The following is a 26562-nucleotide window of genomic DNA, read 5'->3' on the forward strand; positions in this document are numbered from 1 at the left end:
ACAAGTTTTGCTGATAGGTAACAAACAACCAAGAGAGTCTGCAGTCACTTTCTCTGACCACAAATAAAGAAAAACAAGTTACTTGCCAATAGCACGGCTCAAACACCTGTCAAATTACTAGGAATGCAGGTATTTCTGTACCATTAAATTAACTGAGAACTACAGAATGATTGCTATTCAACCCTCCCAAATAGTATTCTGCTAAAAACCTCAACCCAACCCCCAAAACCTCACTAACCTAGAGAGCTTGCATTTTTGCTTCTACGTATGCAAACTAAAACAAATCCCAACCAATGCCTTTAGGACTTGAAGAAATTAGTTAAGAAATTTGTTTTATAGTTAAATAAAACACATGTAAAAATAAATTCTGGAGTTTTCACCAATACAGCATACGATACCATTTGTCCGGGGTTTCATCACTGTGGCTTCACTGGGGACATTTACTTTTGGGGCATGCAATGGCAATCTTGATAGCAATTCACAGTTCACAAGATCTTTGTATTTACAGTCACTGTTGAGTATCAAAAAAAACCAAAAATTTGTTTAACCATATTAAACAGGTGCTTGTGCCACATACTAAACGCCTAAAAAGTGGGATTAAGTGTATAAAATATGAGAATTTTTTCAACAATTTAAACGACACTTAAAAACTTGCTGTAAATCTAAACAGTTAGCAGTCCCAGCAACTTCACTTTAATTACTCTCATTGCCTGGTCCAATCTAATTATGAACTTAGCTGAGATTGCTCTGTCCTAAAGTGTAATGATATGAAAGTCAATAAATAAGAAGAAAAGGCACCCGTGAACCACTTTCATTTTTTTCACTATGGTGACAGGTGAAGAAGCATCTACTTTTCATTAGTCTGTTACTGAAGAAGTAATCCACAAAGTTTTTGAGATAACATTTGAAGAGCCAACTGTTTTATTTCCTAATATATGACTCTTATTTTTGAACAAGATTTAAGTAATTTCAAAGGGAACTCCAATTAAAGACTGTTCTGCCTTTAACTTTTCCAAATATGCACATTCTGGATAATTCAACTACTAAAATGTGATGTTTTCCAAAATAAGCTACAAATATTGCTAGCAAAATACCTAGTGATCTCTTTCTTATTTGTAAATAAAGCCTTCCCCTGCCCTCTACAATTAAAAACCTAGGTTCGGTACAACTGATATCTCAGCCTGCTTGCTGTTTGGAGACAAGTTTGCTGTGTTCTATGAGGGGCACATTCTAGCTATTCAATACTTCTCATAACCAGGATATTTCAAATATTTCCTAAATTGCAGGCTGTTTTTAATACAATCTGCAATAAAAATGCTCAATTAAAGAAGAATAAATTCTATCTAATAAAGCCAAATTCTGCAACATTAATCTTTATTTTTATTTTAGTCCATGTATTGTATTGCTCTCCAGAGGAAAAAATCTGCAGATCTAGTTACTCAAAATTTTCAAGTTGCCTTGTAAAAATTTTTTATGTTTCCTTGTGATGCCAGCCTCAGATGTGACATAACAACATTTTCATAGCAGCTTACCTTCAGGATAACAATCTCAGCTCTCCTTTTAATCTAGAGATGAAACTACAGACAATTTTGCCAGGAACTGTAAACTACATACCTAACTATACAGCTCTACAATAAGTTTCTTTTTTTTTTTTTTAAGTAGCAGCATCACTAGAAGCAGAGTTTGCTAAATAAGAACAGTAACTATGGTTTCTTCTAGATGAAACTTTGCAATGGTAACATTTTTGAGTAAAAGTACAGAAAACAGTTAAGACTCCATAGGAAAAAATAAATGCCTCTTCTCTAACTGCAGAGTGCTGCATTTCAACTAAGGAAGTGATGTAGTATCAGTTGCACAAACATAAGTTAACCAGCATAATCTACTTATTCCGTAGCAAGAACTATTTATGCTACTAAGGGAAATTTAAACAGGTATTTTATCAGAAGGAGAGGCTTGGAGCTCTCTAGTGGATTAATGAAAAGATGCAATATTCTCCATTTAATGGACTTCTGGTACACTTCAAGTCTGTCACAGAAATGTGACTGGTGCTGGAAAAAAGCAATACCCTCTTCTACACCAGCTAGGGTTTCTTGATTATTATGAAAATGGCTCTGAAGTATATGTTATTTCTCTTCTAACTACTTAAGTATTCCATTAGTTAAGTATACTTTTTCTACAAAGTCTTACTCTGCTTCATTTCTGGGCTCCTGTTGAATGGAAGTTTCTTAGTCTGACACCTGGAAGCTGTATGTACAATAAACACTGTAAGCACAGCCTGAAGACAGCAGAACAGTAAAGCACAGGCTTAACTCCACATGCCATGTTTTCAAGTGCCTTTTTCTACTGCTATTCAAACATTTGTCAGCCTGAATTTGAATGAGATCTTTCAATTCTCTCATCAGTTTACAAAGTCCCAAGTGGCAGAAAAGAAAGCTGAAAGTTTCATTGATTTTTTTTTTTTAAAGTTCTAGTAAGCGCTACTGTGGCTGGAGATGTATCTTACACCATACTCACACTGAGATGTCAAGGTGAGACACTGGCAGAAAGTGGATTTATTTCATCACTAGCCAGAGGACAAAATAACCTCTATTGTCCTGTCAGTCTACGACTATACTCGTCTCATATTTTGCGCAGTGAAAATATATTATTTGACATACTTATTTTCTTCATCACAGAGTCACAATAACATAGAAAAATTGAATCAAAATGCTGATGGTGTTTTGGTGAAAACATCACATTTCATTTGCACAGTAACTGGGGAACATCACAGGTTATATGAAGGACACAGTATATATACCTTTTTTCAGCTTCACTCTTTTTTTCTTGTTTAACATCAGGCACTCCATCTGCAAACTTGAACTGTGAAGATATTTAAAATGTACTTTCAGATACAGCAAAGCACTACTAAGCCCGTAACACTTTACACTACAGACTTAAAACTGTTACTGATCACTGAAAGGTGTGATGATACAGTCTTGACTGTAAAAACTGTAATTTGGACTGTGGGTTTATTCTTACACCATTTTTTTAAATGGACATACTGCCATTATACTCTGTCATTTTTAGGGATTTTTAATTGGAAAAAAGTGACATGATTGTCTTTGCTTCTTTTTGTTCCCACTGACAATCCAGCAATTTTTAGGCCTACTACCTAATTTTAACTGCATCTGACAGATGTGGAGAAACCCACAAAAAACATTCCATCAAGTGTAATGAGAATTTAAAGCTGTATGGAGGACAAATCTAAGGCTTCTGCTTAGTTGCGCACCATGGTGTATAGGTAAAAAGTCCCCAAAAATACAGACCAAAAAGACAGCACCTATTTGGGGGTGAGAATCTGAAAGAACTGAAACAGAACAAATTCGTGGAATCCCAGCTTTGTTTTATCCATTATTCACGAACTAACTTGAACTTTACATAATATTACAGATTTATGATAGCCAAAGAATTAGCCAAAGAGATGGATATGCTCCAACTGGATTTCCAAACTTCATTTTAGTAGTTCCCCAAATATTTTTAGGGTTTTCTCCAAGGATAGTTTTCGTCCTTCTCATGGCCCTATTAGTTGGGAAAGCCATCAAAAAACCCAACCCCCCAAATAATTTCAAACGGTCGAATACTTGCAACAAGTGTTCTGCCATTCCACTCCCTTCCCAGGTCTGCACAGCTAGTTTTCCATCCACATACAGGAATAAGTTTAGGGCTGTAGCATGTATTTCGTGGCTTAAGGTTGAGTTTTGGGTGCGATTAGTTGTACATATTTACTGTTGTCCAACACGGCACAGAAAAGCAAACATTAGGACACTGATTTTATAAAGCCAGAACACTACAAAGTAGCCCAACTGGGACTGACCTGGCAATACTGCAACAAGTACTACATCTCCAGTACCCTATACTATTGACAAACCCTTTTATCCTCTCTAAGAGGTCAGGGAACAAAATGGTGCTGTTCACTTTATGAATCAGATGTTAGCAGACCCAATACCATTTGCTGAAGGAAATGCTTCTATTCTGCTTTTAAAAAGTGATTTTGCCAGGGAAACTGACTCCCTACTGTTTGATTACCTTATGAATTACTCATCAATTTTTAGCTATGTGAATTTTACAGTTTAACTTATCCAGTTAAAACATTATTCACTCTTGAAGCAGAGGAAAACAGTAAATGCTATCAGCAGCTATGTCTGAAGGGCAGTGAGATGTAAATTCCAATCCATTATCAAAGAAGTAAATAGCATAACATTTCAGCAAGTCTTAAAAGACCTAGACTTATTATCTACAGGAAGGAGGACAGAGAGAGTAGAAAGGTCAGATAAAGTCAGTGAGCAAGAAAATGGCTTAATGCTCCCTCTGTATTGCCAGGAAGTCAGTATGTTAATGTAATGGCACTTCTGCCCAAGTAATGAGGCACACAATAATCCTCCTCAGATGCATGATGGCTCTACAGCTCTCCAGCTTTCCAGCACTACCCTGTCCTTCTGAGACTGTGTGGTAAGAAGCATTTAACACCAAATTTAAAACTAGGTATGTTATGTAAAAATGTCACATATGCACAGTAGTACTGTTAGGTGTTCACCAGAACAATAATTTTCATGCATTGGCAATACAGAATTACCTTAACAACTCATATAACAATATCTTGTTTCACGACAAATTTGAAGACAAATTATTAGTGACAAATTAAAAACCAAACCAAACCAAAACATGTTCTGTCAAGCAAAAACTACATTGTCAATAGCACAGTAAACTATGAAATGCTAATATTCTTTTTACTATGGGAAATTAAAAATTTTGTTGATGAAACAGCATTAGTAATTAAAATTATCCAATTATACAATCATTCCTAAAACTATTTAGTGACACAAAACATGATTTCTCAGTACCTTTTCATCCACACTGTAACTCTTTAGAAGTTCATCTAGTTCCTTCAGTTGCCCATCTTCAAGAAAGTCCTCAGTAGCACCTCTCAAAGGACTGCTACCTCTGGAAGAGTTGTGTGTTTTAATATCTGCAGCTGAACACATATACACACATTACTTTGTGTTTCGCACGCTACAAGACAACAAAGCTTTTGCTTCCTAAATATTACAAAGCCTTATTACTAATGACATTTAAGAACTCCTAGGATTTCCTACATGTGAAATTTATATATAAAATTATTTCACCTTTAAAGAACGAACCATTTCAAACAACATTAAACTGAATCTGCAATTAAAATCCTATCCAAGCTGTATGTTCTGCAGTTCCCATAAAACAGTACAATAGGTTTATTTACATAATATTGAATTCATTATTTTAGAAATAAATTCAGTTAAATTTTGTTATTAAAACACAGCCAAAGATACTTATGGTAATTTGCTAAGCAAATACTTAGTCTTTGCTGAAAAAGGGCATAAACTAATGGTAATGATATGATGCTACCCTGAACTAAATACAGATAGGTTTAAGAAACTCCAAATTCTTGTAATACAGTAAACTCAGTGAGAACTCAGTGTCAGGAAATTTCAGCAGCTTTTGCAGATGCCACAGGAAATGAACAGAACGCCTGACTGCCACTTTATGAAGCCACTGTTTAGGTACAACAGAAGAGCCCTATACAGAAAAGAAAATCACTGTTTCATCAGATCACATGAATGTATTTCAACTGCACTATGTTGTCCAGATACAGGAATCAAAAATCAGATTATTATTGGAAAGGCTTTTATCTTATAGTCACTGGTCTCTGTGTGATCACCAGTACAAGACACATCTGTGTGAAGACAATGTACATAAGATTCCCACTTCAAAGATGAAGATTGATGCCATCCAGAATACCTTAACGGTAGTATTTTCTGCCCTTCTCAGACTGTGAAGCCACTGAGACAAGTAGCCATGACATCACCACGTAACACAAGACACCAAAGCAGTAACATGTATTTCTAAACAAATACAGAAGTTGTCAGTAATTACCAAACCCAGACATCTTTCTTTTGTTCTGTACAGGTCTTTTTAAAAAGTGATACATCAAATATAAGTTACCATGTGCATATGAATCTAAGAGTGTGATGTGATCCTAAGTTTCTCAGATCTGGGAAGAATGACTTAAACTTTTTTCTTTATTTTAAGCACTGCAAAAAAGACACAAAGACTTTTAGCCTCAAACTTCATTAAAACATAAAGTAAACCAACAGTCTAAGAAAACGTTAAATTACTAAATAGTACAGGGTTTGCTCCCAGGTTTAGTTTCAATCACCTCAGTTCTGCAGATGCCATGGAACAGGACCTCCTGGTTCTTTACATCACCAGAGGCATAACTATGTAGTTCCTCCCTATTCCTGCTCGGGGAACTTGTGCCTATTGGTGTCTGAGCTCTTAAACCCTCATTGCCTTTTATTTCGCCTTTTGATCACTGAAGCCTGAAACCTTCTCTCCCCCAGATAATCACTATTCACTCCTTTTTCTCCAGGAAGCTACATCTGCTCGAACCACTCACCCTTTCTACATGAACATAAGACATTAATACAGAAAAACAGCACAAGAGGTACTGTCACAGGTACTTTTCAAGCCTGCAGCAAAATCAATACATAATGTCAGAGTGCCAGGTAAACAGCAAATTGACAAACTGACACCAGAAAGGAATACACTGAGAACCTTCAAAACCAGTCTCAGCAATCTGTACCTTCTCTAGTGTGCCAGTAACAGGCTTCTGTTCAAAGTAAAAATCCTGTTCCTCCAACATATCTAAGAGAATCTACCACTTCAGACATACCTTACATACTAGGTCTGTATGCAAACTATAAAAAACAAACCAAATCACACTCAGATGCTGTCTAGTTGGACTGTTCTGCTTAAAACAGGAAGAAAAAAACCCCACAACATTAAATCAGAAGTATCCTTCCCTAAAAAAAATCAGCATACTTATAAAACAGCACAGTTTGTCAGAGGAATGGACATAGCATCCGCAAAAAAACAAAAGTACAACCTGGAAAAAAAAAAGACAAAATTCTATCTGCTGATGAACACAAAAGAACAACCAAGTGAGATTATGAGTCAGACTCCAAAGCAGTATCACAATACTCAGCGTCTTATTATCACCTCATCAACTAACAAGATTTCTTGCCTAAAGTATCAGAGACATCAAAACCCCCCCCCCACACACAAAAAAACCACACCCAACAGAGAAGTACTAGAGAGAAGCAGATGTTGCCTGTAAGCCTAAGGTTTGTACTTTTTCAAAATACATTCATTTTGCATGCGTTAGGAAACACATAGCTTTTACAATACAAAGGTATTACTGAACTGTTCATACAGAAAATAGAAATCCTAGGGTTTGCCATTGAGCATCTTTGTCATTACCTTCTTCTCTTGATTATGCATCCAAAAATCTCCAGAGACTCTTACCTTTCAGCACCCAATCACAGGAATTTTCAGAACCATTCGACATTCCAGGTTCTTGAATGGTAATGTGTCTGTTTTGGACAAAAAGTGTACTTAACATTTCCATCTTGCACAAAAGCAGAATTAATCTAACCACTTACACATAATTAAAGTTCTCAGTAACACTTCTAGTTATGGACAGGTTCCTAACTTACAACACACTGCTGTAAGACTGTTCTTAACTCTCTCTTTTGGCTTTCTTAGGTCCATCGTTATAAATATACACCTAAATAACTTAAGTAAAACCAAGATGTTGCAAATCCCCAAATTTGTCAGTAAAAGCTCATTATGTCATTTCACCTTTGCCTAAAACACCAAGAAGGGAAATCTTCTCTGTATAGTAAATTATGGAAATACTGTGCTAATAAACCAATTCATCAGTCTCTACAAAATGTAATTTATAGTAATTTTATATTCAACACAATTTGCCTAACCATGAATCTAAAATAAAGTAACAAAACATTTGTTTATAGAAAGATATTTACTTCACCCATTTTAAAGGTAAGTTGGAAAAAAATAAGTATTTCTCCTTATAAAAGCTAAGAAGGCAAAAATACAAATTAAAATATTACCTATAGAATATATAAAACAACATCATCACAGCTTTTAGAAACTTGTACCTGGTGAATGACACCAAGTATAATGACAGCAAGCTGCCCAGTAAGCTGCCTCACCTCTGTCCCTGGGAAAGTAATGGAACAGCTTATCCTTGGTGCCATCTCAAGGCATATCAAGGATAAGAGGGTTACTAGGGGCAGTCAGCATGGCTTTACCAAGGGTAAGTCGTGCTTGACCAACCTCATAGCCTTTTATGAGAATGTAACAAGGTGGATGGATGATGGCAGAGCGGTGGATGTGGTCTACCTTGACTTCAGTAGAGCCTTTGACACAGTCTCCCACAGCATCCTCACAGCTAAGTTGAGGAGGTGTGGTCTAGACAATAGAGTAGTGAGGTGGGTTGCAACCTGGCTTAAGGAGAGAAGCCAGAGAGTGGTAGTCAATGGTGCGGAGTCTAGTTGGAGGCCAATATCTAGTGGAGTGCCTCAGGGGTCAGTACTGGGGCCAATATTATTCAACATATTAACGATTTGGACGAGGGAATTAAGTGTACTATCAGCAAGTTTGCTGATGACACTAAGCTGGGAGGAGGGGCTGACACGCCAGAAGGCTGTGCTGCCATCCAGTGAGACCTGGACAGGCTGGAGAGTTGGACGGGGAATAACCTAATGAAATTTAACAAGGGAAAGTACATCTGGGCAAGAACAACCCCAGGTTCCAGTATAGTCTGGGAAATTACATATTAGAGGGCAGTGTAGGGGAAAGGGACCTGGGGGTCCTGGTGGACAACAGGATGACCATGAGCCAGCACTGTGCCCTTGTGGCCAGGAAGGCCAATGGCATCCTGGGGTGTATTAGAAGGGGGGTGGTTAGTAGATCAAGAGAGGTTCTCCTTCCCCTCTACTCCGCCCTGGTGAGACCACACCTGGAACATTGTGTCCAGTTCTGGGCCCCTCAGTTCACGAAGGACAGGGAACTGCTGGAGAGGGTCCAGCGTAGGGCAACGAAGATGATTAAGAGAGTGGAGCACCTCCCTTATGAAGAAAGGCTGAGGGAGCTGGGTCTCTTTAGTTTGGAGAAGAGGAGACTAAGGGGTGACATTATTAATGTTTATAAATATATAAAGGGTGAGTGCCATGAGGACGGATCCAGGCTCTTCTCGGTGGCAAACAATGATAGGACAAGGGGTAATGGGATCGAGCTGGAACATATGAGGTTCCACTTAAATTTGAGAAAAAACTTCTTCTCAGTGAGGGTGACAGAGCACTGGAACAGGCTGCCCAGGGAGGTTGTGGAGTCTCCTTCTCTGGAGACATTCAAAACCCGCCTGGACATGTTCCTGTGCGACCTCACCCAGGTGTTCCTGCTCCAGCAGGGGGATTGGACTAGATGATCTTTTGAGGTCCCTTCCAATCCCAAACATACTGTGATACTGTGTGATACTGTGAAAATGAACAATAAAAATTTGCAATAATCTAGTGGAAATGAAAAAGTTCCCCAATACACATAACTTGGAACTATACAAATATTCAGGCACAGTTACCTACGTATATACACAAGATACATTAAGAAGCAGAGTTAAATAAGTTACAGCAAGGTGCAGAGATGAGAGGGATTTTTTTAAAGGCAGACTCTCTGTAGGTTTATTTCCTCTTTCTCACACATTTTATGTGAAATTTAAAGTTTGACTGGTTTTGTCTACAATTTACTTTTTTGTAAAATTGCAGTGCAGACAGTTCCAGATGGCTGTTATCTTCATAAACACTGCTTAAAACTGAAAACATTTAACATCACCAGGAGACTGAAATCTTCATCTTCAGGCTAAAAGCCACTTCCAGATCTTTACCAGATTCTGCTAATTGTGTAGTGTGAAATAGTTAACAGAAGCACTTTCTTAGTTCTTGTGAAGAAGGTGCCTGAAACAGACACAGTAAACTACTCTCATTACAGTACTTGGCCTTTGTTTACCAGCCTGACAAATCTAGGAGCGCTGGCAGAAGCAGAAGAGGTCAACACATTTTAGAGATCTAGAAATGGAGACAAGACTAGACCGTATCAGCATGGCGGATGCTCTTGTAGTATGTTGCTGCTGCTGAAGTTTAAACAAATCTCTCCTAACAGCACAAGTTACACGAACCACAATGTTCAATTTGCTATTTTGCATACGAAAAATGGATTCAAGTTTAGGCTTTTTATTTAAAAGGAAAACAGTAAAATGCACAATTCTCTTAAAAGTAAGAATGGTTGCTGATGTGCTTTCAAAGGTATCCACTGAATCTACTAGTTCTGTCGGGATCTGAAGACATACTGGATACCACTTAAAGTGTCCAGATTCCCTACATGAGAGGAAATACATACCTCAGATGATTGATTCAAAAACCTGCACTGTTGGGAGTTACTTAGGGGTACACAGTAGAAAATAGCAAACAGAAAACTATGTGAAAATTGAGTTTCACTGCCCTATTCAGGCTGCAGGTCCAGAATCCTCTCTTGATGATGTCAACTAATAACTGGAAGCAACCAGCACCTGCTCTTCTCTTCTTAAAATGCAACCACGAGAAGAATAACCAGTCCTACTTATCCTGAAGGTCAGAGCATGCTAACTGAATGAAACCATTCAGGACATACACACACAGAGCCTGTTCTGAATCTTCCTGGATTAAGAGTACTTGCTTGTCCTACTTAAACCTACTTGTTTAGAGACATCAGTTCTGAACACATGCACAAGCAAAATTACAGTAGTCAGGAAACTTCAAGCCAGACAGATGCACAGCTAGGCCAGGTGTCTCTTTGGCTGTTGGGTGCTTTGTTGGTTTGCTTGAAACTAAGAAAAACAAACAAACAAAGAAACAAAGAAACAAACAAAAAACAAAAAAACCCTCCAAGCCTTATTTGAATTTTGGACCTCCATCACTTTTGCAACCAGTATGTTCTACTTTTGAAGGGCACATGTCCTCATTATCTTGAATGTGGAAGGCAAAAATGATTTTTCTTGGATTTTCAGAACTAAAAAAACTATTCTGGCTTTTGAGGATACATTCAAAGATGAAAAGTGTCATTGGCTAAACACTTCTTGGTGTTTAAATTCAAAGCTCGAACTAAATGGATCCACATTTAATGGTTCCACATCCACAGCGGCTAATAGTTGCCACTGAACACTTGCCAGTTACTGAATCAACCAGAAATAAACTTCACACAGTTTCAGTGCTTTGGTTTCAAAATGAAACTTGAATTAAAAGTATTGCTTCATTATAGCAACTGTCATTTTGACAAGCTGCTAGACGTAAGATTTTTGTGGTTGGAAGAACACCAGAAATTAAGGCACTAATCAGTTCCTTTACAACTACAATTAAAGTGCTATTAAACTTGTAAGTAACACTCAACACATTTTAAAAAAGCTTTTTAGCTATACTTTTGTAATAACTTGCTGCTGGCAGAATTAGTTCTTACTGATCTGTGCGATTCCAGAGTAAAATATCAGTACACAGGAAGTAACGTGCTGAAATTCATCCCCATGTATACATGCACTAAAACAGTTTTAGCAAGGATGGAGATTCTGTCATCATCTAACAAAAGCTACGTATAGATAGTTAAAGAAAACATTCAGCACCAACCACCATGTGCAGCTATGAAGTGCTTGCATTGCTCTTCTGTGTAAAATCCCCTGGATTACATTCATCTACAGAGTAATGGCTAACACTAACCAAATGTTCAACTAAACGTGCATAGTAGAGATGGTTTACAATAATGCAGTTCTGACTCACTGATCTACATGGACAGACTATAGTGGTGTTACCAACTAATACTGCAATGAAACAAAACTGAGTATGCATAAAATAAGAAGCCAAACAAGAACACATATACAATACTCTAGAATAACTCTAAAGGAAAAAAAAAAGTATACTAACAGAAAATAATATTTTATTTTAAAATATGTAGTATGATGTGGGAGTAATTCTACCAGAATAATGTTTTTGGTTGGCCAAAGTTGAAGTCCCAGCTGCATCTGGTAAATACTAACAAAATAAAAAACAACAGTAGGAACTGGCCATTCGTCGTATTATCCAGTGATATCACAAGCTACCTGATAAAACTGTGATAAGGTCTATTGCCTTATTTTAATATTCTTGTATTCAGTTCATTAATACGTTCCTGACTGTTACAACTATGATTAGTCACCGTCTAATGATCTTTGCATGAAATCATGGCTGGTGAAAAGCAAAAAATAGACAATTTTGCCTGCTTCTTTAGCAAATTAGAGGGAAATTCTAAGGAATAAGGACTATGCATTTCTATTTTTCTTAGCTGATGGCACACAAATTCAGCAGATACCAGGAAGAAAGTTGAAATATGACTTCAAACAAGTTCAGTTTTCATCTATCTCATGGTTGTAATGTCACTCTAAATGTCATTACTAATTAAAAGAACAATTTGTCCTCCCTACAAAGCTACTTACAAGACCAAATAAAATTTCCCGTTAGTATTTATACAAATAGCAAACTTTACACTCATGTATTCATTATGGTATAATAGTAAAGGGCTCAGCAGCTCTGGTCCTCCTTTCTGTGCAACAGCTGTCAGGACACTGTTAGTTAGAAACCATTTCTGAACAGTCATTATTTACCCAGAAGTAATAAACAGTGAATATTCATTCTGTCATACAGTGCATATAATATACACTGTACTACAAAATGAATGCTCATTCTAATAAATTTACTATACAGCCTAGTTGCTGCTTAAGAAGTTGATGGTCCTGCTAAAGACTTGCCCTGTTCTTCAGAGGTTTGTTTTCAGCAGGAGTTTTATTCTACTAACATCTGAAAGTTTTATATTCTCATGTCTAAAAAACTGCTCAGCACCTCAAAAAAGAATCTTTTTCCTCTTTTGCATATGGGTGTAATGAAGGGGAAAGGGTAAGGAGAGTGAAGAGTAAAAAAAAAAAAAAGAACACACTTACAAGATGGTATAATGTTGAAAATAATTAAAACATTATTTAAAATACAGATAACATAAAGCCACCCAGAAAGAGCAGAGGAAGAAAATTAAAACACCCCTCCCAATCAAAAAACTAATCTTCAGAGGAAAATCTTGTACTATTTCTATCTAACCTTTATGTCTTTCTTCATAAAATGAAAAATTTAATCTTAAAACTCATTTATCAAACACAAGAATCAAACCTTAAAGAGAAAACAGGGTAGACAGTTGATGAGTTCATCTATCCCATGAAGGACTACTACCTCTTTTACAAAAGTTTGTTTCTACTTTGAACTTGTCTTCTTCCTTTAGTGACTTCATTATCATCTCAAAACCCAGAAGAACATGAATGCCTAATAATTTACACCAGGAACTTCCTGAATGAAGATACAGGATCACGAACATCTATAATGTGTTAGTCAAATTACAGATTTGAAAACTATTCACACGTCTGGCAATAGGAGAAAGGCAGGGAAGAAGAATAGCAGAAACATCCATCTACTCATACAGATCCAGCAAAAGAATAAGCAACACCTAGAAAGTAAAAAATATGTCTAAGTATTATATCACTTTACAACTAAAAAACCACCTTGAGATATCGGCTGTCTCCAATCAAGCCATATATTTAAAAATATTAAATTTATTAAGAATATTAGTCTTAATTAGTTTTATTTATACTTTCACATTTCACTTTGCTTGGTCTAAACCTATTCTTTAGGGCTACGTTCTCCTTTGATTTAGTGTTTATCCTAGTTCTTAGGCAGAACAAATTAATTTGCATTCAGAACACAGTCATTATCTCAATCAAATTTTGACACTTAAAATCAACCCAGAAATTAATGAAATTCTGTAAGGAAGGCTAACTCCTACAACCAAAGTATACTGATATGAGAACAAACTACTTAGGATTATTGTAATAGAAAGAACGATATGCATACCTAAAATTACCGTCTACTGAATCTCGGTTTTCTGAGATAACTGGATACTCAGGCTTAAGATCCCGCTTTTCGTCTTTAATGCTGATGCTAGTACAGGATGCCTTTAGAGGACAATTTTCAGAGTCTGCAACTGCAAGTTCTTCTTCATCATTGGCTCCAAAAAGGTCAGGGTCATCCTGAATTACATCAATGACAAGAACATCTTCTTCATAAGCGTCAAGAATATCTGGAAAACTCTGCCTTTTATGTTGTGAAAGATCCTCTCTCGATTTACTATAATTTATTTCTAATGCAACGGGGTGATCAACTGATTTCAGTACACATTCAGTAGCCTGGAAACCAGGCACAGATGGCTCCAGTTGTCCATCAAGAAAAGGATGTGGGTTTAAAGAAAAATGTTCAGGGAGTGCAGACATCTCATTTGAAAGGTTTTCAGAGCTATCATGCTTAAAGTCCTCACTGTTGATCTCAATAGCTTCTTTCTTCATGGAAGCTGTACACGTAGCATCACTCGTGACAGGAAGAGGCTGCTGCTCAGAATTTACCAAAATCTCTTCACCTGTTTTCTGCCTCCTTGAAACACTAGTGCTGTCAAGAAGCTCCAGTGGACTACAGGTTTCTCTTTCCAACGAATGGGCAGATTCCAATTTCCTGGATTCAGGTTTGTTTCTATATAAAGGAATTTTGAATTTTGTCAGGTTTCCACTGTTTAATACTTTCATTAGCTTTAATTCAGAAAAAGTCTGGTTCACTACTGATGCTTTACAGCTGTAGTTTGTTCTGCTTTTGTTACCTGTAGATGTACCATTCTGGACTGCCACAGACAGGTTTCTTTTTGTTACAGCTCCTTTATTTTTATCTTTTTGTTTCGTTTTAAGATTCAAGGTTGATTTAACTTCTTGCACATCATCATGGCTAAAAGTCACGGCACTTCTATCCATATTAAGTGGTGATTCCACATTTTCATTGCTTATTCTCAAATTCTCATTCATATCCACAGAAGAGGATTCTGGTGTTTCAAGTGAAGTCAGACGTTCAGCATTTGGATCCATTATTTTCTGTGTAGATTCTTTGTTAATTTGTGTCGATGACGTATTCAAATCCAACTGAGTTAAATTCCCAGCCACAGCACTGTTTCCTACAGCTTTAACACTGCTTTTAACAGGGGATTCCTCAAGGGCAGCCATCAAATGTCTTTTTCCTTTTGAGACAGACCCATGATTTTTATGAACCCATTCAGAAGTCCTGGCACAAGATTCCAAAGGCCAAACATTTTTACCAGTCATAGGTACTGCTCTTTGACATGTAAACGACGGCAATTTCTTAGCTTTGTTAATTTTTAATTCTCTCTTGCTTTTGTGACTATTAGAAATATCATGGACCTCAGCTAGCACTCTCAGGCTACCTGAGCCAGCAGAATGATGTGCCACACTGTTGGAATTTTCTCTTTTTGCTACTACAGAGAGCTCAGATATGTTCTTAAAGCCATCTTCAAATGCAAGTAATTTGGTACTATTCTTTCTCCAGACTGATCTATTTTGTGCTTCTTGAGTATTTTTTCCTACATGAAGATTTGATGTATGATCACCTGAAGCTGGCAGAGTAATTTCATTATGATTTAGTCCTAAGACTGCAAAAGAGCTTGAGATGGCAACTGCCGCTTCTGTTTTTAACTCACACTCACTGCATTCATTAGCTACGTCTGTGAAAATATTCTGCACTGATGACTTCTCAGTCATCTTCATCTTTTTTCTAGGCTTTCTACCAATATTCCACTTCTTTTCCCTTAAACACTTATTGTTTTCTCTCTGACAGCATGAAAAACACCCTTTTCCGTTTTGAGTTTTTTCTTCTTTATTAAACAATAAACCACCTTTTATGGGTGATCTTTCATTTTGCATGCTACTAGTGCTGCAGTTCATATCACTCTGTTCTACAATGCCATCAGGAAAAATATGCTTTCTTTTACCCCGGGCTACATGGAAGAATCCACTTAATTTATAACTGCTGGTATTTCCACTAGCTGAAGACTTTACAAACGTATTGATGTAACTACAGGTCTCTAATTTCACAAACGGATTTTTTTCTGTTGCACAGAACAAGCCATTACAATGGCTTAGGGCGTTTCTGCAATGTTCAGCATCACATTTTGCAGATACATTTCTCACTTTTTCAGCAGGAGTCACACTAAAACTTTGCAAGCGCTTGATTTCATCAGGTCTGGGTTTCTCTTTTTCATGCTTTACTCCAGACTTTGTTACAGGATGGCATAAAAAGCTCTTGCTTTGAGTCCCACCTAATGTAGTGACCGTTGGAGATTTAGAGTAGGGAGGTTCCTTTTCCTTGGAATCTTCTGATCTCTTTCGATTTGTCTTAAGCTTCTTCACAGCCTGTGTACTGGAGTCTTGCTCAACTGCTTTCCATTTTTCCTTTGCTGATGAAAAAAAAAAAGAAGTGTCATTAAAGAACACGCTAAGGGAAAAAGACTACCCTATTGCAGTATTTTATAAACAGGAAAAAACATTCAAGGCACCTAAAGAACATGATACTGTGTAAGGCTAAAACATTTCTGTAAAGTTTTATCAATTTTTTAAAAACAAGCACTATTAGCAGACTTACAGTATCAAATAATGTTTTGTCTTCAGAAAATGCAAAGATGAACAGAATCTTAAGGTGTCACAAGGACACTGGAAGTTGTATATTTAAAATATAGGTGGAAACCAAATTAGAGCAAGTCTGGCAAGAAAGTGCAGATGCTGTTCGCACAGCCTTAAAATCTCTTTTTTACACAGAAGATTCTCTGTGATAAGAAAGCTTGTTCATAAGAATATAGTTATTTACTTCACATGTATAGTCCAAACAAATGCATCAGACAATTCAAGAAGATCCAGGAAAACTGCAGGACTTGCATTTTTATAAAGTGACATTTTTTATTTAAGATCAAGTACAGATTATGTAAAAAAAAAAATGTACACCTGAAAATTTTGTCTGGAGAACAGGCTCAATTATGTACTAGTAAAATGTTAGGCTTTTTAGATCTTTGTTTTCAAAGTAAGATACTATTTTAATACCTCAGTTTTTCAGAATATCAGTTCTAGACAAAATGTTTATTAACAATTACAGCAAGTATTTGTCATGTGGATGTACCCACTTCAAGAGTAAAAAGAATGTCTTTTAGATAATAGTCCTGAAAAAAATGGGACTTTAAAAAATCCTCTTTCAAAATTCTTCCAGTTTGATATAACATGCTCTTAAAACACCAAAAGACAGTCTTTGCTTCTAAATATTTTAGGATTTTGCAGAGAATTGAAACTAAAAAGCAAAATGTTCTGAAAACAAACCCTGGCATCCTATAAAGGCAATCACTAAAACAAACCAGTATTATGCATATTCAAAAATAATTGAATAATATAAAGATAAATGAATAATTGACTAACTTTTATTTGGGCTTTGCTGAAACTACTGCCTCCTTTTCTGCTTGTCCCTGACCTTTCACTCATAAATGAACAGACTGTTTTTGACAGGGGAAAAAAAATTCTTACTCAGGGACTGGTGCTGCCAATATCCTTTCCACCCTCCAAGCAGGAATCTGGTCTCCCCTCTTTTGTGCTAAAGAACTGCTTCACCCCTTCAAGAAATGCCTTTCCTCTTCCTAAACATCTGTTTTCTTCTAAGGCTGGTATTCACCGTACTGTAAAGCAGATCCTAGCTCTTTTCTCTACACTTCTTGAGCTAAGTTAGCTGCCACACACTAACAGTCACTTTGATATAGGGTACAAGCCACTCTTCCCTGCTCCCATGACTTTGTCTCACATGGATAAATGTGCAAAAGAAAAATTATCTCCCGTATTTTTCACTTTCTAATGGCTTACTGCCACACCAGTCCCTTGTCCTGGGAGCTCAAATTCTGCACCTGTACTTCTACAATGGAATACAAGTGCTTACCACTTTCCCCCAGGCCGTCTGCTCCTTTCTGAGGGTCTGAGCTCTGCTGCTCTTCTTGTGTGCAACACTTGTGCATCTTTCTTCTGCTTGTTGGTAGTGCTTGCCCACTTACACCCTGTAGCTGCTCTGACACCAGCATGTTTCTGTCCTTCTTCCTCAGAGCTCCTTTCTTGGACTCTTGATACGGTATATGCAGTTCCGCCAAGGCAGATATACCCCCTTCTCTGGGACCTTGTAGTTTTGGTTTCAAAGATGTCCTGCCCTTCTTGTTCAAGCATCTCTTTCTTTTCTCTTGTGTCCCTGGCTTTCTTGCTTCAATTAAAGTACACCCATCCAACCTCTCTGGCATATCTACCTCTTCCTGAGGTTTCGGTTCACACAAGGATTCCTGAGTCCCCAAATTCTTCTCGAGATCTGGGTTTTGCATATTCAATATCATTAAAGAGCCAGTGCTTTTCATTTGAGTACTGCATGTGCTCGGATGCAACACCTCTGGTTCTGGCAAACAAGAAATGCCATGTGTCTCTGTGTTCTCAACCTCCTCCTCTGAGGATGGGATTTGTAGTTTTACTTCCATAAAGGAGTATTTGTCTTTTTTTGCTGAGCTTCCAGAACTCTCCTGGAAAGCTGAGAGGTTCAGTCCTTCTGAGCTATGTTCTTTCATTTCAATCCCTGTTGAGGATTTATTTTGCAAAGTAGTTCCTGAAGAAAATGGCTGTTGACCTTGTCCCGTCCCTGTCCTTACAGTCTCTTCCAAGCACACTGCTGCAGCTGTGGTTGCTGCCTGCCAATCTTCACACACAGCAGTGTCTGAAATTGGCACAGTTACACCCTTCTTGCTTGTGGCAGCCCTCCTACATCGTACCCCCTTGTTTTTTTTACCTGGGAGTCTCTGGCTACTCTCACCTTGCTCTTTCTGCATGGGCACAGGAGGAACAAACTGTTCACAGGAATCGCTGGAGGGCATGGCAGGTTGTATACAGCAAGGTAAGGGCTGGCCAGGTTTTCTCTTTGGTGCCAGAGGAGGCCTCTGCTTGACTACCAACACCTTCCCTGGCTCATGTCCTACCTCTGCACCCTGAGAGCTTGGGCTGGCGACTGTCCTGTCAGCCGACTTCACCTCGCTGGCTGTTACCACTTTCCCAGACCTTAATTGCGGCATCACAGGAGCCTAGAGACGGCAACAACATCCACAAAACCCACTCACCAGTGCGCCTGTAACAGCAACCCCGACTCACCCGGCACCCAGGTGGGCACAGGCCCGACCAGGACAGGAGCACAACCCCCGTCAGGGGTCACTCCGCGGGAGCCCAGCCGAACAGAAATCAAGCCCAGGCCGCCTGGGGAAAGCTCACGGCCACAAGCGAGTCCGCACCACGGCAGAGGGGGAGAGGAGAAGCAGCCCCGCACCTCCCCCGCCTCCGGGACCGCGTCGCGGCCGCCCCCTCCACGCCGCCCGCGACTGCAGCAGCCGCCTGAGCCGCCACCCGCCCTCTCTCCTCGCCCCGTCCGTTCTCTACCGCTCCTTCCCTCGACGCTTCGTCGGAGCCCCCGCCAGCGCCGCCTGCCCGCAATGCGCCCCTGGCAGAGCGAGGGAGCCGCCCGCCGCGGAGAGCAATGGCGGCGCAGGGCGGTGGCGTGAGGGAGGCCCCGCGGTGGGGCGAAGGGGGGGCCGCGGACGGGCTGACACTCACGGGCAGGAGGAGAGGAGCGGCTGCCACCACCGCCTCCTTGTGCTCGTCCTCTTGCCGCGTCAACGGTGCCGCCTTCATGGCGGCAACCCCTCTCCTGAGGCGGGGCCGGGCGCTGGGGTGGCGAACGCTGCCCGTCCGGGCAGTGGTTTCTTGGTTTCGGCTGCGGAGCCTTCGTGCCGCTCCCTCTGTGGCCCGAAGCTCCGTGCCCGCGGCGGCCACGGGGTGAGAGGCCGCCAGGTACCGGGGTCCTGGGTAGAACTACTAAACCTTGCGAGGCGCCAAATGGCAGCAAATGTTCAACTCGCCCAGAGCTGAGAGAAATAAAAATGCCAGACTGCCCGGCTTTCCAGTTTCTTGAGGTGTTTCATCCACCTCAACGAAGCATCATCGCGTCCTTTGTCCACAGCCCTTCAGAAGCTCTACAAAATGGAGGGGCGATACAATTGCATAACCATAGCTTACATGAACTTTAGATTTCAAATAACACAGTTCTTCAGGACTGGAGTTGGAAAAGAAGTAGCTCAAAGAGTTAGGCTGTGTAGTCAAAACAGCGCAAGTTAGTGTTTGAGCTTCAAACGTGGTGATAGTTTCAACACAAATGGAGGACACCAAAACTTCAGGACAATTCACTGACGTGAATACATAGAAACTGGTTTGCAAAAACAAAGTTATATGAAGGTTGAGTCTAAATGGCGAGTGCTACGAAGATCCTAAACGATTAAACCTAGGACGGTGACAAGGGTGCCAACAACGCGATCAGCAAGATTGCACGTGGTTGATAAGCGACTGTGTCCTAGCAGTGGTCCCTTTCTGTTGGCAGGTGGTCTCTGAGAGATGATGTGCCTCCTTCATTTCACCCTGACTTTGTGCTTGGTGGTGTTCATGTTTCAACTGTCCTAGTTGGAGACCCCTGCGCAGAAATAAAGCTTTTTATGTCACTGCTTTCAAGAAGGGCAGGACTGTGGAATGTAAAAGAGTAGCTGAAGAGTAAAGTAATATTTTACCAACTCATGTTGGCTCGTTGTGTCTTCAACTCATGTTACTCAGCTTATCTCTGTTTCTCCATCTACAGGTAGAGATGATACATCGCTTACCAAATAAAGTCAAAGAACACTGGATTTTTGGCGAAAGCCCTCCATAGATGAGGAAAGAACAGGCAGGCTGGGAAGCCGTTAACTTTCTTTTGCTTATCATCTTCTTAGGTTGCACGGACAGGCTTAAGTACAACAAAAAAGTTGGTGAGTGGCTAACTAAAGCTAATCAAAACAGAAAATACAGATTTCTTAGGCAGTTTCTCCCCCAGCTCAGCATTGTGCTTCAAGTCCTTGGGACAGAAAAGACCGATAAAAGGGAGTTAGCCGCACAGCATTTATCATCGTCAGTGTTCTGCAAGGCTAGTATTAAATAAAACATTCAGCTCTGGGAAAATTTAACCTTCTCCAGTTCAAATATAACCTTCTCCACTGTGTAACACAGACTTTTAAGTTTGATAGCAAGACAAGAAAGAGGAAGATATACTGAAAAGCAGTACAGTAGTAAAGGAAATCTGGAAGAGAAGCATATGAATTATCTTACTGCTCTTCAGTATAATTTTTAAGATTTGAGTATTTAGTCAGTTATTTACAGTGATGAGAACTCTACTCAGACCAGATTTTTATTTAATGAATAAAAAGTGCACTTAAAATGAATACTAATTAAAGACATTCTTCATGAAATCCTTTGAAAAAAGGGCTAGAGCCTCAGAAAGGGCATTTTGAAGCAGCTGTGGATTATGTTAAAAACCAGATTTCATTCAGTTTGCAATACTGCTAAAAAGAGGTAGTGTAAACGTTGTCTTGCAAAGTGGATCAATTTAACCATCTTTTAAAAATACTTGAAAAAAAGAGAGAATTTTAATACCTAGGCATATTATTTAAAGAAGATCTGTGTCAAATATTTATTAAAACTGTGGAAATTAAAGTGAAAATAACTTTTTAAAGTAATTTAAACAGCTTAAGGGGAAAGAATGAGTTATTTTCACATTTGAACAACATTTGAATTAGTAATACTACAAATGAATGTTTAAACTTTATTTTAAATTTATGCTTTGTTTGGAAATAAATGCTTGTTTCTCTTGAGTTTTGTAAGTTCTGTATCTCAATGAGGTATCTAAGTTTTTGAGCTGTTATTAATTCACTTTTGCTTTGTTTCACTTGTTTCTTGTTCATCCTAGACACTTAAACACAGTAAGATAAATATGAGATACCAAGTGTCTGAAAGTAAAAAGGGAGTCCTAAAAACATGTTTTTCCAGAATAACCAGTACAGTCAGAGCTGCCTGGCAATTTCCAAAAGAGAAAAAAGAACTCGTGTGACTACATTTATGTAAAGTCCATGAAATTATTATTTTTTTATTCTCTCAGAAAAGTTAGTGTGTGGTTTTAGCCCCCTAGCTAACGTAGTTTACATTACAAGTGTGGAGAAATTGTGGCTGCAGATCTAACAATGCTACATTTGAGTAACCTTCTGCAAGTTCTTGGAAGATTGAAATTTATAAGCACATGAACCAGCTACATAGGTGAGCAAATCGTATAAATTTTTTACTGGGCTGTATTTTAGGCTTTGCTAATACACTCATCTGGCAACAGAATTAAGTCGTCTTTTTTTAGCTAGGGAACTGAAAAGAATTAACTTGAAAATGAATTGGGTTTTTTGTGAGGCAATGTGAAAAATGTCCCCTGGGACCACTTCTTTTTTGCACAGCTTACATCTTCATGCTTGGCTGAGGGATAGATTTGTTATCTCCAGCAAACCTTAGTGGAAAGAGCTTGGCTGTACTGTAATAACTGAGACTGAGCTCTGAAGAATATGCGTAGTCTATTACATCCTTAAAATGCGCCAAAGTCATCCCTTAAGTAATACAGCTAAAATGAAACAGGGAGGAGTTTTAGTCCAGTATGTCCAGGGAGATACCCTTTTATATCCGCAGGGATTGATTTGTTAACAGTGCTGAGCTATTGGTTTTGCAAAGGTAGCACCCAAAGATAGTAAACATAGATATGATTTTTAAGTAATATCTTTGCCCCCCCCCCCCCCCCCCCGCCTTCTGTTCAATACCTGGGTGTTTGGGAAATAGGTGTAGTGCTAATTTGTTAAATAAAGGAGTTTTGTCTCAAGCCAGTCATGTATATCCTTCTAAAACTCCCCTTGCTTTCTGTTCTCAGCACTTAATGCAGGAGCCACTTTTGACATGACATCTGATGAGGATTGTGCTAGCTGCCCTTGTTAGGCCTGAGGTGCAATGTTCACAATCAACTCATCCTTGGTAGCTCAAACTGTAGAGGTGCTGATCCAGTTTATACTGACAGCTGTTTGTCTGCTTGTCTAGCCCAAAGCTATTCGCTCCCATAGACGAGGGCCAGTATGGTTTTGGGAGCAGAGGTACCTCGGTGGAAATATGTGATCTGTTTTGTCAAGTGATTACACTGCATGGCGTCAGGATGGTAGACGAGGTAAATCTGGTGAGTAGACGGATATTTCAACCTCTGTTCTGGTGTCTGTTTCTATTATAGAGCTCTACAGGGTAGATTAAAGTAACTTAATTTTCCACCAGTTTAAAATGAGACGCTGGAGGAAAAAGGACAGCTGGTGTATTTCATAATGAACCATCTGGCGTTTCTTGGTGGATCTTCTGATTCCTAATTTGCTACTGAATTGTGACAGCATGAAAATCAAAATTATTGATTGTGTAGAATCAGTGTTTCCCTCTGGCACAGTTTGTGCTCCTTCAGTTTCTCTCAAAGGATAGTCATAAGAGGGATGAGCACCTCTCACACTGAGCTTTGCAAAGCTTGAAAGACATCTATACCATTTGCCTTTTTTTGGTAAACATACTGCTTGACATTTATTCTAGAAGACCAACTTTCCAGATGATCACATCTGAGCTGAACCTTACAGAAAGTGGCACTAATAGGTTTTAAGGTTCCTCGAGGGAACTCCTGTGTTAAGTTCGTGTTCTGTTTTATTCCCTTTTATTTATGGCTCTGTTTTAAACTTCCACTGCTAGGAGTTCATGAAATTGACTAACTATTTGAGATTCCAAAAATACAGATGCAGTAGTGGATTAACTAGTCAACTAGGAGACTACACATTCACTCTCAATTTATTTTAAAATTCTCTAAATAAAGCATATCTTTATTTTAACTAGATAGTACATAACCACGTATCTACCACTAAATCTGACTTCAGAATCAACTTCTTTTAGTGGCTGGATGAAAAAGATGTTGGACTTACAAGGAAAGCATCTGCATACCAGCAAGTACATGACAGCTCTGTCTTGCTGCCAAAAAAGATTATGAAATGTGATTTCTAAATGAGAATTAAAAAAGAAGGGAAAAGAGGAAATAGAAGTTGAGTAAATCGGAGCTAGAAAAGGCATAGGATTAGAAATTCTATGGGTGGGGTAGGGTATAGAAAGAATGTAATAAAAGAGTAGATAAATAGTGGAAACAGTGCTAGACAGAGATCACACCAAAAATTGGCAAATTGCTTCAGAAAATTGCCCTTAGGGAAAGAAAAGAGAGGTAAAGACAAAACATAGTAATTGGAAACTTCTCTGTCATTCAGATTGACTGAAGAAACAGTGGAGGATCATCTTCAGCAGTGCTCCTAGGGAAAGTAAGGAGAGCGTTGAACTTTGAATGGTGACAGTGATCAATCGCAAACTAGAACCCAAATCGGAATCCTAATTAATCTTGCTGTTGGGCATTGAACAGTGCCTGACTTCGGTTCAATTTCTTGTGCTATGGTCATCCATTAAGGCCTTATGTTTCTGTCTGCTGAATAGTGTCAAGGTGACTGACATACAAAGTGTGGAGCCTCAGAATAACTTGCTGTCTCTTTTCTTCCTTGAATGATTCATCCATAAGCACTAGATCACTCCATATCCCCCAAAATATTATGTAGTTTATATTTGTATAGTTTTGAACCTGAGGAGCGTATTTGCAGTTACTGTATGTTTTCAGAACTTGAATCTGAGTTTTTTAGAGCTGCAGATCTACGACATAGATGCTGCTTACCTTTTTTTTTTTTTGAGAGAGAGAGAGAGAGAGAGTATTACTCTCTAGCAGTGAAAATACCTTTTACAATTGATGGAACAATTATTTCGGCCATGCTGACTGCGTTGAGCAATGGGCTGACTATGATGCTTCCCCTAACCAAAGCAGCATACAACCATTTAAAAACATATGCTGACTTTACCACTGAACGTTTTCCCACTGGCATATCCAGGGTAATCTATGGGAAGAGCTGCCTGAAAGTTGACATTATTGGTTTATGTGTGCAATAAATTGCTGTTCAGGGAAGGGGAGAGGAGACCAGAGATTAACCTACTTTTGCATTCATCTGCTTACTTCCTCATATGTAATTCACTATGCTATTTGAAAACAACAGAAAATGATCTTCAGATAAACCAGGCACATACTAGGTGCTGCAGTGAGGGTTTGAGGTAAAATTTATTGATGCTAAGTCAAAGCAAGGCACCCATTCAGCAGGGAGCCGCATCCAGCATAAATTCTTCAGTTAATATCGACATCACTTGCATGTCTTCATACTTTGATGAGCTTAGTGGCTGGGTCATAACCTCTAAGTGGAACCTTTGCTATTTGTATTCTGCATACGAGAAGACAGGTTCATTTAAAATTCAAATACTTCCTGCCTGTATGCTCTGCTGCTTAAGCAGCATTTGGGGATGGATAATTTCTTTTTCATCTCTTCACCTAGGTAAATATTTTTCTAATCAGCAAGAGGATAGTTGATGTGCTTGTGATTGTCCATAATGTGTTAAATGCAAGAGTGTCCACTATTCTGCTTGGCTGTAATCTGCTGAGTCAGACTGAGTGCCTAAGTAATTATGGAAGGTGTTCTTTCTGAAGTCAGTGTCCCACAAACAGCAACTCTGTGACTGCAGAGAGCTGATCAGAATGTCTCCGTACCTATCAGGTGTAGTAGTTACTGAAGAAATTAGATGTTTCACTGTTAAAGGAGGAATTATTTGCTGGAGTTGTCTTTAGCCTTGCTGCTTTCTAGAGCAATTCCTTTGACTCTAAATAAAGAACAACTCTAATGATATAATACTCACAACAGCTCTGAAACCCCGTTATGAGTCATGACTCCACTGTAGGCTTTCTGCATACTATTACTATTAAATTGTTAGAGTCCTAAAAAGAGTAATTCCTGGTCCCCAAGCCAGTCAGCTGAAGATGGTTTAACAAGCTATCTCAAGTGTTAGTTTCATGAAGACTTTCTGAGCAGAGACTGTACACAGATGGTTTAAAGACTTTTATTCATGATGATAATGAAAACTATACTTTTAGCGCTTATTTGACATGTTGTTCAACACGAGAATTGGAGTTCTTTGCATTACTCATATTGTGATAATCAGGTGAGAAGTGAGATTACGCATTTGCACGGTGTAGGGTACAGAAGTCAAGAAATGTAGGTCTTCTCTGATGTTACTGTATCTATGCAGAAGAACCTTTCTTGCACCTCAGGTGTTTGTCTTTCAAAAGCTTATTCACCTGTAATAAGGCTGGCAATAAGGATAACGCTCAATTAATAGCAGTGTTGTCACCATTCAACAGACAAGTCAGAAGAGCAAAGCAGTCTGTTTCCTTCGTGGCTGCAGTGATGGTTCTGGACTCACTGCTTGCGTGCCTGCTTATGTCAGTCATTCCTTCCTGGCCTCTGAGTAAGCATCAAACATTGGGCAATTTCCTCTAAATTCGACTGTGTTGGGATGGAGACTGCACAGCTTTTAAGTCCCTGCATATTTCATTAACATGGACATCCACATAGATGAGAAATTATCCATGGAAACAAAGGCTCACCCTTTATTAAGCATCAGAGAATCCACAGAAAAGGGAGATTTCAGATACCAGGGGTTGTTGTCCTACTGCTTACAGAGCTACTGGTTATAAGCTCTTGAACAGGGTTTCAGGCAGGACTTGCTGTCAGGGGCCGTCTTGCTTATGAGAAGACCTGCTGGAGGCAAGAGAGCTTTTG

At 38.9% G+C, this 26562-nt stretch overlaps 1 protein-coding gene across 2 annotated transcripts in view; it reads right to left on the reverse strand.

Moving 5' to 3' along the window:
* TOPAZ1 (testis and ovary specific TOPAZ 1) overlaps nucleotides 1-19653 on the reverse strand; it is a 42139-nt gene extending 22486 nt beyond the window's left edge. Inside the window, exons 1-7 of one of the 2 annotated variants that reach the window (XM_065051630.1) lie at nucleotides 19523-19653; nucleotides 17829-18999; nucleotides 13884-16317; nucleotides 7378-7445; nucleotides 4881-5011; nucleotides 2798-2859; nucleotides 399-511 (exon numbers count right to left, since the gene is read on the reverse strand). In XM_065051630.1, the coding sequence (XP_064907702.1) occupies nucleotides 399-511; nucleotides 2798-2859; nucleotides 4881-5011; nucleotides 7378-7445; nucleotides 13884-16317; nucleotides 17829-18999; nucleotides 19523-19600 (4057 nt within the window). In that variant the 5' untranslated portion in view covers nucleotides 19601-19653. Of the gene's footprint in view, nucleotides 1-398; nucleotides 512-2797; nucleotides 2860-4880; nucleotides 5012-7377; nucleotides 7446-13883; nucleotides 16318-17828; nucleotides 19000-19348; nucleotides 19498-19522 lie in introns of those variants that run through there. The other variant, XM_065051631.1, reaches the window with a different exon arrangement.
* Nucleotides 19654-26562: the final 6909 nt, after the last annotated feature.

This window comes from Columba livia, chromosome 2 (assembly GCF_036013475.1).
Source record: "Columba livia isolate bColLiv1 breed racing homer chromosome 2, bColLiv1.pat.W.v2, whole genome shotgun sequence".
Lineage (NCBI taxonomy): Eukaryota > Metazoa > Chordata > Aves > Columbiformes > Columbidae > Columba > Columba livia.